Source organism: Elephantulus edwardii, unplaced genomic scaffold (assembly GCF_000299155.1).
Source record: "Elephantulus edwardii isolate Elephantulus edwardi_28Jun2011 unplaced genomic scaffold, EleEdw1.0 scaffold00026, whole genome shotgun sequence".
NCBI classification, from domain to species: Eukaryota; Metazoa; Chordata; class Mammalia; order Macroscelidea; family Macroscelididae; genus Elephantulus; species Elephantulus edwardii.
Window position 1 is genome coordinate 748,914 of NW_006399776.1, and position 17,179 is coordinate 766,092.

Consider the following 17,179-nt stretch of genomic DNA (forward strand, 5'->3'; position numbering starts at 1 on the left):
CCAGTTGTTGTATTGAGTCAGAACTGGCCCATAGCTGGTCTTCCAGTGGGTTTAAGAGGCTATAAAATGGTACAAAAGATTTCCCATTTTCCTTCATCAGAGCAGATGGTGGATTCAAACTGCATACCTTTGCACTGGCAGTGCAATTCCTTACCACTAAGCCACTAGAGCTCCCTGTCATAGTCTAGTATGTCTGTAAAACCAGTCCATAGTGGGTGTTCCTAATGTTTGGAATATTGTTGAGTTTCCAGAATCATAACATTTAAGCCACCATAGTGTGGCAAACTGACAGGTAGGTAAAGGTACTATCTATTAAATCACTTAGATTTAACCTAGTTTTTCTGATTCCATTTCTTTTACATTATGTTTCTTTGGATTTTCTAAGTGTTTTTTTAAAGTTAGTCATTAGGATTGCCTTCCTTAGCCACTCCCTTCACTTTCTTGCAGACCTTAAAAATAAATCTAGTCTCACCCAAATGTTAATACTGAAGACTATATGATTTAGCTATCCTCATACAAGCAAACTAGCCTAAAGTAGTATAAAGAAGCTAGCAAACAAACAAATCTATCTTAAACAATTAGTCTGAACTAACATATAAAATGGAAACTATATTCGCCCAAAAGGGAGTTATTAATTTTGTTTTAATTTGTGCACAGTAAGAGATTAATGATTAAAAAGCATTGCTTTGGGAAAAATACATATTATTTTATTCTTCTTTTAAGAATTTGATTAAATCTGTAGTTCCAAACCTGGGAAAATACATTTATACAATTGTATGAACAGCAGTGCAGAGGTCTGAAATTACAATACTCCAGCAGTCTGAGTACTGGCCTGAAATATTCTACTTGGATATTTCCAAGGTTATTATATGGAAAAATTTTTTTATGGTGCACTTTCCCCAAAACCACTAAATGACATTGTTGTTAGGTGCTGTCAATTTGACTCCAACTCACAGGGACCCTATGTACAAAAGATTAAAGCCAAGCCCCAAATCAAAACCAATTATGCCCTCACAATTTACATTGTATTTAAACCTACTGTTAAAGTGACTGTGTCAATCCATTTCTTTACAGGTCTTCCTTTACATCTCTGACCTTGTACCTTTTCAAGCACTTTATCCCCTTTCGGGGGTTTTATTTGACAACATTCCCATGGCATGCAAAATGAAGTCTCTCCACCCTTAGTTCTAAAGAGCACCTTGGCCGCACTTCTTTCAACACAGATTTGTTTGTAATACCTGCTGTTTTTATTCTCAAGGAATAATGAACAAGTTTGGGAAGTTGTCATGTCAACAAGAATTTTTTCATTACTCTATCACCTTTCTGAGAAGAATATCATGAACAGACCAGTCATTTTGTGATCTAATTCATAAACAACACTGCATGATGCTATATACAGAATGGTACCTGATAAATAACACTGTATAAGTTAGTAACTTTTAAAAATTAAACACATGAAAGTAGTTATGTAAAAGCTCAAAACAGACTACAGTATGAGAGTATATAATGGGCATATTTTTAACTGTATCCCCTTTAAATACAGAGATCACAATCTACATTACATTCAATATCTGCATACATGGTATCTATTACAAAGTAAATATAAAATGAAATTCCAACAGTGTAGTTCAGTATATTTGTAATACAGTTTCAAAACAAAGTAAATTTTTTCAACCAAAAACAGTCTGTTATATAAAAAAATATAGCAGCAAGTCTAAGCATGACCATTCAGGCTTAATCAGTGAGGATGTGTCTACGTGTCACTGAACATAGAAAAAGTTTGAGATTTTAATTACCAAGATGACAGTATTTTTGATTTATAACTGACCTTAAAATAGTAGATAATAATAAAGCTATTCTTTTTAACATTTTTAAAGTCTTCAAAATTTTTATGTGTCTGAAAATGTTTGCCACGTACTCAATAAACATAATTTAATACAGTTAAGAGAAGTGCAATTAAACAACCAGAATTCTTTATCTAGTTCTCATCTTCTTCAGTTCAGTCACAAACCAAAAGCAGTGGTCTATAATTTCATAAAATCAATCCCATGTTACCAGGTCATTTCTTAAATTATTTTACTAATAAATATGTATCACTAGTTAGTCTAGATCAATTATTTCCTCCATCAGAATTATCTACGAAGCTCTTTTTAAATACATATAGATTCTAGGCCTCCCCACTATACTGCCTTTCAGGGAAGGAGGTCTGTCCCTTTGGGGACATAACTTTCTAATAAATCTATCTTTACTATTTTATCCTAAAAAAAAATATTCTAGCCTCCACCACAGGACTACTGAAATTTAGGAATATCCTTATTTTCTTTCAAATTACCAAGTAATAACTGTATGCAGCCTACTGTGGGAACCCAGGCCATTTTAGACCATTAATTCCAAATGTTTAGGGTACACCAGAAACACTTTAGGGGACCTTTGGGGACAAAGGCTGGGGAGTAGATAGATTTACCTCAGTAGATTAAAAGTGGAACCAATATTTTAAAGAACCATTTCTACAAAACTCTCTGAGAAAAAAATGTAGTCATTATCTGAGTATATATGAGTACATTCATCACTTTAAATGACACTGTCCTGCAAGACTAATGAATCTTAACATAGGCAGTTTTAGTAAGTGTTTGAGGGCAACTTGGCATTTTTAAATAAAATACATTAGTAAATATAAAGTTGCAATCAAGTTATATATACATTCAATAAAGAAGGTAAACTCTACAAACTTAAATTTAAATAGGTCAATGTTTATTTTAGCATTCAATTTCCATCTAATGCTTTTTTTAAATAGGCCAATGTTTAGTACTCAGTTTCTATCTAATGCTTTTTTCTCTATAATTAGCTTGAAATGTGATTAGAGGTAGTAATTCCAAGCTTGTCAAAAATATAATGTAGATTGTAGAAGATGCACATTCTAACTGTATATTTCACAGGTTTTAAACATGTCTTGTAACCATTCCTTATGGATTTTCAACAATACTTCAGTTACCTCACATAAGTTACTACATATAATATTGGGGGAAATCTAGAAAGTAGAAAAATATTATGCTCTCTCTTTTATGAAGAAGCTGTTTACTAATTTCTACCATAGTCTGTCCTTGTCCGCAAAGTAGGTATTTGGTACATATAAGTCTACTTTAGAAATTTTTTCCTTTCTTTTTACTTTGGATCTTCTTTATTTTTAAAAATCTTTTATTGTGATTTGAATAAAAAATTTTTATTGTGATTTTTATTCATTCAATGTTATACATTTTCTTCTCTACCCCCAGAAATTTTTTTAAACTACTTGAAAGGCCAGACAACAAATCAGGGCACAAAAAGCACTAGTGATTCAACCTTCCAGTGGAAAGCTGTGCTCATTATCTTATCTACTTGACAATAAATGTTTAAACATACTGAGTATGTGATAGCTCCAAAAACCAAACTTAGAAGATTTAATCAACCTTGAACCCACAAGCTACATAAAAACTAAACAAGTAAGGAGGAAGGTTTGATATGGTTGCAGACTCTAGGAAGCAGATGGTGCCCACAATTAGGAGAATCTATCTTCCATCCTGTTCACTGATCCTTTGTCTAAAATGCTGTTATTTCACATGTACACACTTTTCCATCATGTTCTTCCCAAGGACTTATACCATCTCTTTCCAAGTGCCATATGATATAGAAAAAGTGGGCATATCTTCTGATCAAGCAATGAAAAGGCAATTACCAAAAACTAGCCTTGTTATGCCAGAGAGGCAAGTCATCTCATAAGAAACTCAAACTTTTAAATTATACCTATTCAGCTAAACTTGTAATTTTTAACTAGTTGTTGTTGTTGTTGTTGCCTTTGGGTTGAGCATGATTCACAGAAACCCTATGAAGAAAAGGCTTGAAGTCCCTCTACAACTATAGACATTTATTGAAGTTCATAGGGTTTCCAGAGACAAGTTATATAGGAAGTGGATGCTACTCCTGCTTCTAAACCTGTCACAGTATATTATTGTTTTATAGGCCATTGAGAGTCTAGATTATTATAATAATCAGACCATTTTACAGTTTATAAATGACTCAGGCTAAATTTTTAAATTAAGTAGATATGGGAAAAATGCACATATATATCAATACCAAGTAATATTATTTCTATTACTTAGAAAAATGACTGAAATGAAATTGAGACATTGCCGTCCTGGGAAAAGGCTTACAAAATGTAATAGTGGTCTAAGGCACTACCTTACCTCCAATTACACTTAGGTTATCTTAGTCTAAAGAATAAGGGGAAAGCAATGGAAACATAAACAAAAACATTCAACTTCTCATGTCCTTTTAGCTGGTTTGGCAGTTAACTGCTTTTCTCTTTCAAACTCCTTCTCTCGTTGCTGCTCCCTTTCCAACTCTTCTTTCTGTCTTTTCTGCTGTAGTTTAAGTGCTCTCTTCTGTGTCAAAAAAATTTTTAAAGTCAAGTGAACAATCAAGTTATTAAAGGATATGCCCTAAATGAAAGTAATAATGTTTTGCTTTAAGGAAATGAATAGGTATTAATGAATGTAACATTTAACTTTTAAACTAGTTCTGAGTACTCTAAGATCTCTCTGATTAAAAAAATAGTAAAATAAACAAAATCATTATTCTAAGTTCTCATTAAATAAGAATTGCAAGTCAATATCCAGAGAAGATGATAGGCCTACCATCCCAGCCATTAAGTGACAAGCACAGAATGAAGTTCAATAAATGACAGATTTTCAAAGAAAATAATGTACCATGTTGTCTATGGATATATAAAAAGTCAAACATATAAAAACTAAATAAAAATACATAACTAAATCTCTGTTCTTATAAAGAATGTGAAAGAAGAATTTTTAACTCACTTTTAACTTTGATGTCTTTTCGTGAAGCATCAGCATCTCTTTTCTTATATTCACTAACTTGGTATGATAGTGTTTAGCTTCAGCGAACTTAAAATGGAAAAGTAAAAGAAAATTCAGTTCAAAATATCAAAAGGGTTAAATAAGTCAATGCCCAAACAATAGTACAGTCTTCCTAAATTGGTCAATTTCTTAAAAACCTTCATTTTCTCCACATCTTAATTCCAAAATATAGATTTCATTTAAGCAGTAGAGTTTTTAAAACTCTAATGACAATTCAAAAGAATGAACAGGTACATCTTGTATAAGGTGCAGCCAGGGTGCTTCTTGGAGACAATGGTAACAAAGCTTCATCTCACATGCTTTGGGTATGTTGTTTGGAGAGGCTATTCCTTAGAAGAGGACATCATGCTTGGAATGATGGGGGGTCAGTCAGCAAAATAAAGCCTTCCAACAAGATGAACTGACACAGTGACTGCACTAATGGTCTGAAGTATGTCAGAGATGGCAGGATGGCACAGGATAGGACAGGGTTCAGATCTGTTATTCACAGGGTCACTATGGTCGTATCTACTTTGTGCCTAATAACAACAATTCTGTTCTAATTAATAGAAAATGGGTTACTACGAAATAGACATTTCTCTTGCATTCTAGTACTGACCCTCTGCTTTTAAAACTAAAATCCTAAAATTTCAATAACATTGTCCAATAATGTTATCAATTTCATTCAATAAAAGTAAAAAATGTCAATTTCCCCCCCCATTTTTAAAAAGGTAAAATATATCTACTGTCTTTACAAGGCAGAAACTTGAGCCAGAGTTCATAGAAAAGTTTAACTGAAGAATCTCATCCCATCAGGAGAAACCAAGCTATAGTTAAAGAGAGCTGAGAGGGCTGTGACCCAAAATTAATCACATTCCTTACGCTCTTAAAACTACACTAAGCAGAACAGCCTAATACCAGCTTTTTCTTCTCAAGGAGTTTTAAGTATGGACTTTATATCTTGGCCAGCCTCCATGCTCAAAGTGAAGTCCCATATCAGGAAAGGATTACGCAGGTTCAATTAGGCAGGACAAAAGCAAAAAAGCCCCTCAATCTCAGACATGACAATGGTGAGAGAAAAATGAAATATCAACAGAGATTATCAACCTTAATGTGAGTGACTATAAGTAAAGCCAAAGTCTTATAGGCTCTAAAGCTTCCAGATTCTCTTTTATATCTTTCTAGGCCTTTTACTTTTTGTTCCTAGCTGATACTCAAAACCACTGAGAGAAAAAAGAAGGCTTAATTCCTGCCCCATCACACTGAGTAAACAATATTACATTTTATTTGGTTCATTTGTTCACGGGACAAATATCTGTTCTGGTACAGTATGAACTCAGCCGGGAAAACAAATACAGGTTAGTAAAGCTTCACTCACTGATTTCATGAGAAGTCAAATACTTTTAAGTAGAAGGACTTTGTATTTACTACCATCACCATCTCTGCCTAATGCTAGAGAAAATGGACTTTGCTTTTATTGATTATAAAAGGAATACACTCATAAGCTGTATTTATTATACAATGCAAGGAGTTTCAGTGATACCAACAGGTAAACAGTGAACTATCAGCCAAAAGGTTGGTGGTGGTTTGAATACCCCCCCCCCTCACCAGATGTGCCTTGGAGGACAGGCCTGGGTCTCAACAGCAATAACAGACCAACAAAAAGTCCATAAAAATCATACAAAGCACACCAATTCTAATGTTGAAGAGGAAGGAAAAAGGTAGCCACAAGTTCCTTATTTTTAAAATACTTTATTTCTTAAAGAAAGAATTTCAATTCCTCATACCAGAAAGCCATAAAGTGTCTCATGCCAAATTGTAAACGGAGTTTAAAGATATTATACTAAGCTAATGTGTCAATCATAAAAGGGCAAATATTGTTAAAACCTCAATTACATAAAAAGCTAAAAACAGACAAAAGTAAAGATCAAATTCTACTAGTAAGAGATGTAACTGGGTATTTCTGTCATCACAGGAGACTAGAGCGAGGGCTACATGGTGGAGGGGACCTGGGGGAGGGTTTGTAAAACAATGAAAGAATCTTTTCTTTTACTTTTCCATAATTTTTGGACTCATGTACTTATAACTTGTTAGTCAAATTTGTGTCTTCTAGGTTGCAACACCCCCATGATACATCTTCAAGGATATGTACATGTACAGCCAAGCACAATCAATAAGAGTGCATCTGAATTCCAAAATCAATCTCCATAATAGTCTATGTGTTTCCTACTGCCAAAGGGGCCCTTTAGAGTAATGAGAGAAGATCTTCACCCTGAAACCCACAGCGTCCCTTTTCAGCAGGAAGTAGCTAAGAGAATACGCCATCCCCTTTTCCTTATGACTCAGGGTGAAGTCTCTCTCAGGGAGGAGTGATAGGGAATGGCAAAGGACACACTGACAAAGAAGATTAATCAGAACTGGCTTTGACAAGCACTGTGGCATTTGGACAAGAACAAACTGGGAGGAGGGTAGAGAGAATAGTGCAACAATGAATGAGTGGAAGCCCAAAATCTCTGTAAATGTTTATGAAAATTAATAAAATATAATTATAGAAAAAAAATAAAAGGTCTGCCGCGGACAGACAATGGTGAAACATACAGTAAAGGTATACTGAAATTAAATAGAAGGATGCATTAACAAAGCAATGAAAAAGACCCGGCCCTGTGTTAATATGGGTTCGAGGCTATGTTTGGGTTTTTCCACAGAACTCTGAAAGTGCAAAGTGCCTTCCTGAAAAGTTTGGTACGCTCAGCAGAAGATGTCTTGCCTGACAGAAATATAGTGATATTGCTGACTCTGACAACGAGGATTCAAGCAGAATCTTAAAGCACATATGTTCCAGATCTACCTTTACTTCACCCTCTCAGCTGGAGAAAAGTGGTACTGCACATTTGAATTTGTACGATTGGGCTCCATCAAATAAAATCGAAGCTAAGGATCAGTAGAAGAAATACTGATATGAAGAATTTTCAAACTAAATTATGAAAATTAGTTGCTAGTATGGGATCTATAAATATTTTCTGTATACCAAAAGATAAATGTAAGGGATGTAATGTCACAAATGCCAAAGTCCTGAACCATATGTCTTATTAATTGGTAATAATGTAATCACTGGTGATTATCCAAAATTTAATGTAAGTTGTCTAACTATATTAGTTCTGTTACCAAGGATGATTCAATTGTTATTCTAAAGAATCCTCCTCTTGTTGTGACATTGGTAAAGTTAAATGATATTTGGTATGATAATAATGCTTGCAAATTTTAAAAGTTATATAAGTTATCATTAAGAACAAAAAAAAAAATTCTACTAGTGGTTGCCTGGGGCAAAAGAGGAGGAAAGGGTGGGTTATTACTGATTCCATGTGATGAAGAAAAACCAATTTGATTAAAACTAGGGATGCAGAACCAATTAATTTCTGTCAAGAAATTACACATCTGTAAAAGGTGAACTGGAAAAGCTGTGCTGATAGATTATATTTACAATGACCAAAATGGGGGGGGGGGTGAAGAGTAGATACTGAGGCTTTTCATGTCAAATCAAACACTTATGGTTCCTTGGTTGGAGCTGTCGAATACAGGCCAACCCAATAAAGTGGCCTAATAACATGTTCGGTGCTTCTTTTCTATCTCCTATCTTATTTACTAAGTGCAATAGTATGTTACACTAAACTGTTAACTGTTAAAGGTCAGTGGTTCAAATTAACCAGCTACTCCATAGAAGAAAGATGGGCAGTCTCCTCCTGTTAAGATTTACAGCCTCACAAAGCCAATGGAGTGTCATTATGAACTGGAATTGACTCAATAGCAGAGAATAAGCTGAGGAATCTTAAAAGCTGGCAAGCAGCCATCCAAGACACAATAATTTTTCTCTATTAGCCTGAAACAGTACAGGAAGGATACCAGGAACAGAAGGAGGAAATGGAAAGCGTGATTAACCGCCTCTATGAAGAAATACCTCCTTTGCAATGATACATGAAGAACTAGATGGTGCCTGGCTATTATTACTTAACATTTTAACCAAATATTCAGTAGAAAAATAAAAAAGAGGAAAACTTAGAATAGAATTTCAATTTCTCATTAAATCTAGACATTCTGGAGCTACTTTCAATGATGCATGCAGGCTAGGTAATCCCTAAAATAATACCAATATTTTAAACTTTAAACCAAAAATATTCCCTGAAGTCATTTTAAAACCAAACAATAGTTTAACTAGCAAAGAACGTCTGTCTTGAGCATTCTATTCTGTTAATACTGGTATCAAACTGACAATAGTAATTTGAAAGATTGTATAGGAGCCCTTGAGACAGTTAAGTTTACATTAATGAGGAAGAAACAAGGGTGGGAATGGCTCCACTGCTCAAAGAAGGTAACCTATGTCACTGAATTATACATGCAGAAATTTGAATTGGTACATGTTTTGCTGTGTATATTCTCAACAACAAAAATAAATTATCTTTTTAAAATCTAAAGTTTCTGATGTCACCTATTGTCACTTACAGTAAAAGAGAAGTCTAGGGGTCACAGAATTAGTTTATTATCATAAACTCATCAAGAACATACTGCTCAATGACAGAAAATGTTAAAAATTATATACTGATAGCTAAATAAAGATAAATTTTATTTATCTTATTTTCAAGACCTTATTTTTCAGTTCTCCTTTAAAAGTCACTAATGAAGAATATGTCAGGCTTCAATAGTTAAATTTTCTACTACATGCTCAGTGTTTAAAAGGTAATTCATGACAAGAGAAGTTTTAATAAAGAAAATTATTATTCCCTATAAAGACAAAATAATTTAAAGTAGACGATCCTAAAGAGATGTAAGCATAAAATTAAATCAGGAGTGTTATGCCGTATTTTTGGAAGCAGGTGTGGCATCCACTTCTTAAACAACATGCCTCTGGAAACTATTATGAATTTTGATAAATGTCAATAGTTATAGAAAGACTTCAGGCCTTTTGTTCATAGGGTCACTACGAGTTGTGCTCAACTCGATGGCGATCAACAACAACATGCAGTATTTGCCCTTTTGTGACTAAGAAATTTCACTCAGCATAATGTCTTCCAGGTTCACCATGTTATACAGTATTTTACAAGTTCAATGTTTTTCAATGCTGCATAATATTACATTGTGTGAATGTACCATAGTTTTTCTATCCATTCATTTGTTGATGGACAGCTGGGCTGCTTCTATCTCTTTGCTATTGTGAATTACACCACAATAAACATGGGTGCAGATATTGCAGCTCTAGCTTCTTCCCAGTAGTGGGATAGCTGGGTCAAATGGTATTTCTATTTCCAACTTTGAGAAAGCGGTAACACCTTCCATAGTGGCTATACCATTTTACATTCCCACCAGCAGTGAATAAAAGTTCCAACCTCTCTACAACCTTGTCAGCATTTGCTGTTTGTTGCCTGGCTGAATTTCACTAATGTTGCTGGGGTGACATGATGTCTCATGGTTGGAAAGCAAGAAAAGAGTGAATAATAAACACTACACTGGAACAGATAAGGGGAAGGATGGTCTGAAGGGAATGTATGATTGGGCACTGGATGTGTGAAAATTGACAATCTGGAACAAGAGGTTCATTACAAAGTGGACTGGGGAAGGGGGAAGGAAGGAAAAATGGAAAACAATCAATTAATGAAAACCCAACCTTTTAAAACTTTTGCTAAAATCAGTTTTTAAAAACGATAAATTAGGAAGCAAAACTAAGCTATTTTTAAAGTTAAAAGTTATTAACTTAAATCAACTGAATTACTTACCAAAGCATTAATATCCAACATAGAATGACACTCTTTAAATTTTGAAATCTCTTGTTCCAGTGTATCTAATAGTACAACTTGGTTCTGTCTGAAACAAAAGCACACAGTCAACATAAACTTGCATACTATAAATACTGGATCATGAAAAGGAAACACATTCCCCTTAGGTTACTTGATCTCCAATGATTATCTTCATAATAAGTAATAACTGAAACAAATACATCATTTAAAATTATTTGTAGTATCTTTCTCTCAAAAGAAGTTTCTTGTATTATCATGCCCAAGAAACTATATTTTACCATATAATTATAATAATATTCTATTAAAGGAATGAGGCATTGATCACCAATGATCGGAGACCAGAGGAGCTATGAAATTAAATCATCCATGAAGAGAGCAAAAGGTTATTACAAAGACAAAGGAGAAACAAAAGCCAAACTGGACATCAGAAGAAAGAGATACTGAAGTAAACGAGTGGAACAGATTTCAAGGGCAGCTTATAAAGACAAAGTAAAGGATTATCATGAAATGTGCAAAGAGCTCAAGTCAGAGAACAAAAACAGAACTCACTTGGCATTTCTCAAGCTGAAAGAACTGAAAAACAAATTCAAGCCTTGAACTGCAATACTGAGAGATGCCATGGGCAAAATCTTGAATAATCCAGGAAGCATCAAAAGAAGATGGGAGGAATATACAGAGTCACTATACCAAAAAGAATTGGTTGATATTGAATAATTTCAGAAGTACCATATGAACATGTTGTGTCATCTGTATAATACAGGTTGTTGATGAATCTTCCTCCAATCCTGATGCCACATTCCTCCTCGTACAGCCCAATGTCCCAAATGATCTGTTCTGCATACAGATTGAAAAGGTATGGATGAGGACCTGAAGCAGTTGCTGCAGAAGGTCAAGGACTGCAGCCTTCAATATAGATTAAAGCTCAACATCAAGAAAACAAAGATTCTCACCACTGGGCCAATTAGCAGCATCATGATGGATGGTGAAGAGACTGAGATTGTTAACATTCTTAGTTTGCTTGGTTCCACAATCAACAATCTTGGTGCCAGCAGCCAGGAAATCAAGAGATGAATTGTATTGGGAAAGTCAGCTGTCAGGGACCCCTCCAGAGTACGGAAGAGCAACGATGTCAGGCTGGAGACTAAGGTGTGCCTGATCCAGTTCACAGTCTTCACAATTGTGTGCTATGAATCAGAGAGCTAGACAGTGACCAGGGATGATAGAAAGAGAATTGATGCCTTTGAGCTATGGTGTTGGAGAAGAGTGTTGAATATACTATGGACTGGTAGGAGAAAAAACAGGTTAGTTCAGGAAAGGGTAAAACCAGGCTGCTTCTTGGAGCCAAGGATTCTGAAGCTTCGTCTGACATACTTTGGGCATGTTACAAGGAGGAACCAGTCCTTAGAGAGGGATATAATGTTTGGGAGAATAGAGGGAGAGCAAAAGAGAGGAAGACTCTCAATGAGATAGATTGATTCAGTCACTAGGGTTATGGGCATAAGTGTGTCAGACACAGTGAGGTTGGCACAGGATAGAGCAGGGTTTAGGGCTCTTATACATAGAGTCATTATGCAAGCAACTTGATGGCACATAACAACAAACAACAACCATATGAACAAGAGCCAATGGTAACAAAGGAAGAAGGTCAAGCTGCACTGAAGACACTGGCAAAAAATAAGACTCCTGGAATAGATGGGAGACCTCCTGGCAAGTTTCAACTAATAGATGCAACCCTGGTTGTGCTCACAGTCTATGTCAATATGTTTGGAGGACAGCTGCCTGGCTAGCTGATCCATGTATGTTAGCATTCCCAAGAAAGCTGAGCCAACAGAAAGTGGAAATAATTATTGAACAATATCATTAATATCACAAGCAAGCAAAGTATTGCTGAAGATCATCCCAAAAGAGCTGGAACAGTACTTTGACAGGGAACTGTCAGAAATTCACGGTGGGTTTAAAAAAGGTCAAGGCACCAGGAATATCATTGCTTATGTCAGATAGATATAGGCTGAAAGCAGGAAGTACCAGAAGAATGTCTGTATTTTATTGACTATGCAAAGACATTTGACTGTGTGGATCACAACAATTATGGCTAACATTGAGAAGAATGGGAATTCTAGAAAACTTAATTGTGCTCATTCAAAATCTATACCTAGACCAAGGAAACACTAGGCTTTAAAATCAAGAAGGGATGCATCAGGGTTGTATCCTTTTTCCATATCTATTCAATCTGAGCAAATAATTTGTGAAGTTGAACTGTATGAAGAATAATGCATTAGAATCAGAGGAAGACTCAACATCAATCTGCATATGCAGATAACACAACTTTGCCTGCTGAAAGCAGAGAGGACCTCAAGTGCTTTTTGCAGAAGATGGAACACTGCACCCTTCAATATGGATCACATCTCAATATCAAGAAAACAAAAATCCTCACCTCTGAACCAACAGGCAATATTAAAAGAGATGGAGGAGAGATTGAAATTGTCAACAGTATCACTTTACTTGGATACACAACCAATAAACCATGGTAAGAGCTGTTAAAAAATTAGAGGATGTAGTGCAACAATGAATGAGTGGAAGCCCAAAATCTCTGTAAATGTTTATGAAAATTAATAAAATATAATTATAGAAAAAAAAAATTAGAGGATGTGCTGCACTGGGGAAAATCTACTGTCAAGGACCTCTCCAGAGTACCAAAGAGCAAGGATGCAAGTTTAATAACCAAGTGGTACCTGTTCAAAGCCCTAGTACTTTCAGTTGCTTCTTGTGCATCTGAAAGGATGACAGAATTGATACCTTAGAATTGTTGGGAAAGAGTACTAATATTCAACCCAGGAACTGCCAAAAGAACAAACAAATCTGTCTTGGAAAAAGGGCAACCCAGATGTTCCTTTGAGGCAAAGATGGCAAGGAGTATTTTGTAAGGAGGAATTAGTCCTTGGGTATCCTGCTAGGAAAAGAGAGGGTTAGAGAAAGAAAGGAAGATCCACAACAAAATGGATCAACACAATGACTGCAAGAATGGGCTCAAGCACATCTGAGACAGTGAGGATGGTGCAGAAAAGGGCAAGATTCAGATCTGTTGTTTATACAGTTGCTATGAGTTGTAGTTGACTTGATGGCACCTAATAACAATAACCACCATCACTCCCTAGGTTTAAGAGCTCCCTGATGGTGTGTACGTCTCAATCAGGTCATCTGAAAAAAAGATACTTAAAATCTTAGTCTATTTATTTAAATCAGAAACTAAACACAGTGTGATGTTTATAGAAGCAAATTTCTCAACCCAGAAACAGGGGCAAACTCATGCTGCAACATCCCAACAGGCAATATTTTCATAACTTGACTCCAGGTGAAGTTTAAGAATACTTATTGTCATGTTCTTGTTAGGTGCCTTTCAGTGGTTCCAACCGATCACAACCCTAAGTATACTAAAACAAAACACTCCTGCTCCTGTGTCATCCTCGCAAATGCTGTGTGTGGGCCCACTGGGGCAGAAACTACATTAATCCATCTCACTGAGGGTCAAGTCTCAGAAGTGATCAAATACTCAAAGAGCATTAAATTTCATTTGTTTACTTTTAGATTGCTATGCACTCTTAATAGATTTGCCATCAATTAAGATATATAAATAATTGATTATGATTCAATGTTACAAAACATATCTTAGTATACAATACATAGTTACTCTTGCAACACAAAATTCTGACTTACATTAATAAGAAAATAGCACATAAATGGGTTTTTTGTTAGCTTACGTCAGTTCCTGGAGGGCTTGTTTTGATCTCTGCAGATCTGGCAAATAGTGAGAGAGCAATCCCTCTGCCAGTTGTTCCACAGCTCTCTCTTCTACAGTCAAGCCCTCAAACAACCCTTCATCTGGGGAAGCGTCGCTTAAATCTGTTCCTAAACAAAAATGAAATTTAGGAAACTAAATAACAACAACAAAAGTCAGTGACATATACAAAATTTTATATTTGTGTCTTGGAAGAGGGTGCAGTCAGATTGCTCTTCGGAGGCAAGAATGATGAGTTTTCTTCACCCTACATACTTTGGGCACGTGGCTAGGAGGGGTTGTTCCCTGGAAAGCGACATGATGCTTGGAAGGGTGGAGAGTCACTAAAGGAAAGAAAGATCCTTGACCAGGTGGACTGCCATGGTGATTGCCGCAAGGGGCTCTAGTGTGTCAGGAGTGTGAAGACAGCACAGAATACACGGAGTTCAGATCTATTGTTGATGGGGTCATTCTGAGTCTTACTTGACTTGATGGCACCTAACAACAATATCACTGCTCCTATCAAAAAAACCATAAAACAGTTTCTAGGCAGAGAATGATAAAAGTTTTTTAACTTTAAAAATCTAAACCACTGATTTAGAGTGGAGAGGAAAAAATGAGCTAGTCACATTATCAAAATTATATTCTAGGAGTATTTTACACTTAATATTAAATTCTGACAATCATCATCAGGTAATACTAACATCAAATTTGTTGCTGTTGGTTTTGTTGTCATGTGCTACAACTCACAGGGATTCTAGGAACAACGGGCTCATCTTCACCGATTAGAACATTAAATAAATACATTTAATCACAGAATATTGCTTAGAACCCATTTCCAGGTAGTTTTTATATGCCTGCGAAAAATTACAGTATTCAAAATCAGCTTCTAGAAAAATAAAAATAAATTAAGATTTTTTAAAATCCTGAGAAACACATATATTCATTTGAAGTCCTCAAAATTGCAAGGCAACATTCAAATTAAAACTGAAGTAATTCACAAATGTGAAAAGAGGTACATTTAGGGACATTATGCCAACATGTTTAAAATATGTGCGACGATTTCTCACAATTTTTTTTTATTATAAGACTCTGGCTGGGTTTCTTCCAAGACATATTAGCTTGTTCTTTTGGCAGTCCATTGTATAGTCAACACTCTTCCCCAACACTATAACTCAAAAGTTTCAAATTTTATTTGTAAATAGACACAAAAGAAAATTGTGTAGTATAACATCCTAGACTAAACAGAGGGGTAAGAGGGATGAGAGAATGAATAGTTTAAAGTCTTGGAAATTTCAAGTGAAGGTGATTTAGCACAGATACAATCAGACCACTGCTTTTATATAAGTACAAGTTGTATGTGAAATTAGTACAGGCCAACCATGTAAAGGTACCTGCAACAGTTGAAAACACAATTAAGAGTTGGGAATGAGGCCCAGACTGCAAATGCATTAATGTGGGAATCATTTTGAGAGAGATAATTTATGAAGGGTGGAAGAAATCAATGAGTAAAAAAACCTGACAAGGAAAATATTGAGGGCATTATTTTAGGATAACCCCTGTAATTCTGGAACAGGAAGTAACAGAAAAGGCACATCCAAAGCTCTGTAGCCTTTTTCATCTAGGGTGTCTCACTTGAATAAAAAAGCACGGAAAAGAAATCAAGTGGTCCCTTTCCCAATCCTCACAATGAGGGCTCATGATGAACACTACCACTCTAAATGCAAAGCAAGCTAATTCACTGCATTCGATGATGATGCCTCTGAACATTCGAGATTTAATCTGTCCTGGAAGCCAGAGTTAAGTGAAACTGGACGAATAGGGATGTAGTGGTATCACCAAGCAAGCATTTCATGACTGTGACCAAATCAATTCGAATTCCAAACTGATCGATCTAGCAACTTCATCCCCAGCCAATTCCTTAAAATCAATAATGAGTAAACGAACCCAACATGAACCGTCCCCCCAACAGCACTTCACTAGCTAGACTTCAGTTCCCGCCCATTCCGCCAGGCAGGAGGGCGGCGTGGGCCCCACTTCCAGGCAAGGGCGAAACCCCTTCAACCCTAAGACCGAAACGGCCAACGGCCGCTCTCCCACAGGGCGGCCCCGGGAAACATTGCACTGAGGACATTCCGTGCCTCCTGCACTCAGCCCGGCTGCACGTACCCGGCGTCGGCTCACCGGCCCCCGAGTTGTCAGGGAGCCCGGCCGCGACCCCGTCTCGGGGCGGCGGCTCAGGGACACTCATGTCCCACCTGCAGGGAACAAGGCAGGGGAAGGTACAAGACTAGACAAAAGCAGGATGTTGGTAGTTAAACCCCCAGCAGCCCCACCAGGAAGACCTGCAGTAGTACCCGGAAGTGGTGGGGCGGAAGAAGGCGTGAGGGAGACACGTGACCGCAGGCCCGCCTCCTGAGCGCTCCGCGAGCCTGCGCAGACGGGCAAATTCTAGTCCGCTGGGGAGTTGGCGCTGCAGTTAGTGTCAGTGGACTGAGAAACTGTGGTGGAGTTGAGTCCCGCCTCTGCGAGCCTGGAAGAAGAGTTTTGTCTGTATTGCATGTGAGCCAGAAGATAGACCTTGTTTACAAGACCATGTGGAATACAGGACCCGGCTTTGCAGTTTTACTTGTGCCCATGTGAAAGAGAAGTTGTAAAAGCAAAGAAATTATAGCTTTTGCCCATAATTTGAACCATTTTTTAAAAATTATGTGAGCTTCAGCCTTGCC

General features: G+C 36.5%; 1 protein-coding gene across 1 annotated transcript; it reads right to left on the reverse strand.

Annotated features, from left to right (window-relative positions):
• Positions 1-4,285: 4,285 nt before the first annotated feature.
• On the reverse strand, positions 4,286-16,722 carry BLOC1S6 (biogenesis of lysosomal organelles complex-1, subunit 6, pallidin). The gene is made up of 5 exons (XM_006882938.1): positions 16,620-16,722; positions 14,434-14,575; positions 10,655-10,742; positions 4,851-4,937; positions 4,286-4,418 (listed from the first exon to the last, which is right to left on the reverse strand). Exons 1-5 carry the CDS (start codon positions 16,699-16,701, stop codon positions 4,299-4,301), a joined length of 519 nt encoding a protein of 172 aa, XP_006883000.1. The 5' UTR covers positions 16,702-16,722; the 3' UTR covers positions 4,286-4,298.
• Positions 16,723-17,179: the final 457 nt, after the last annotated feature.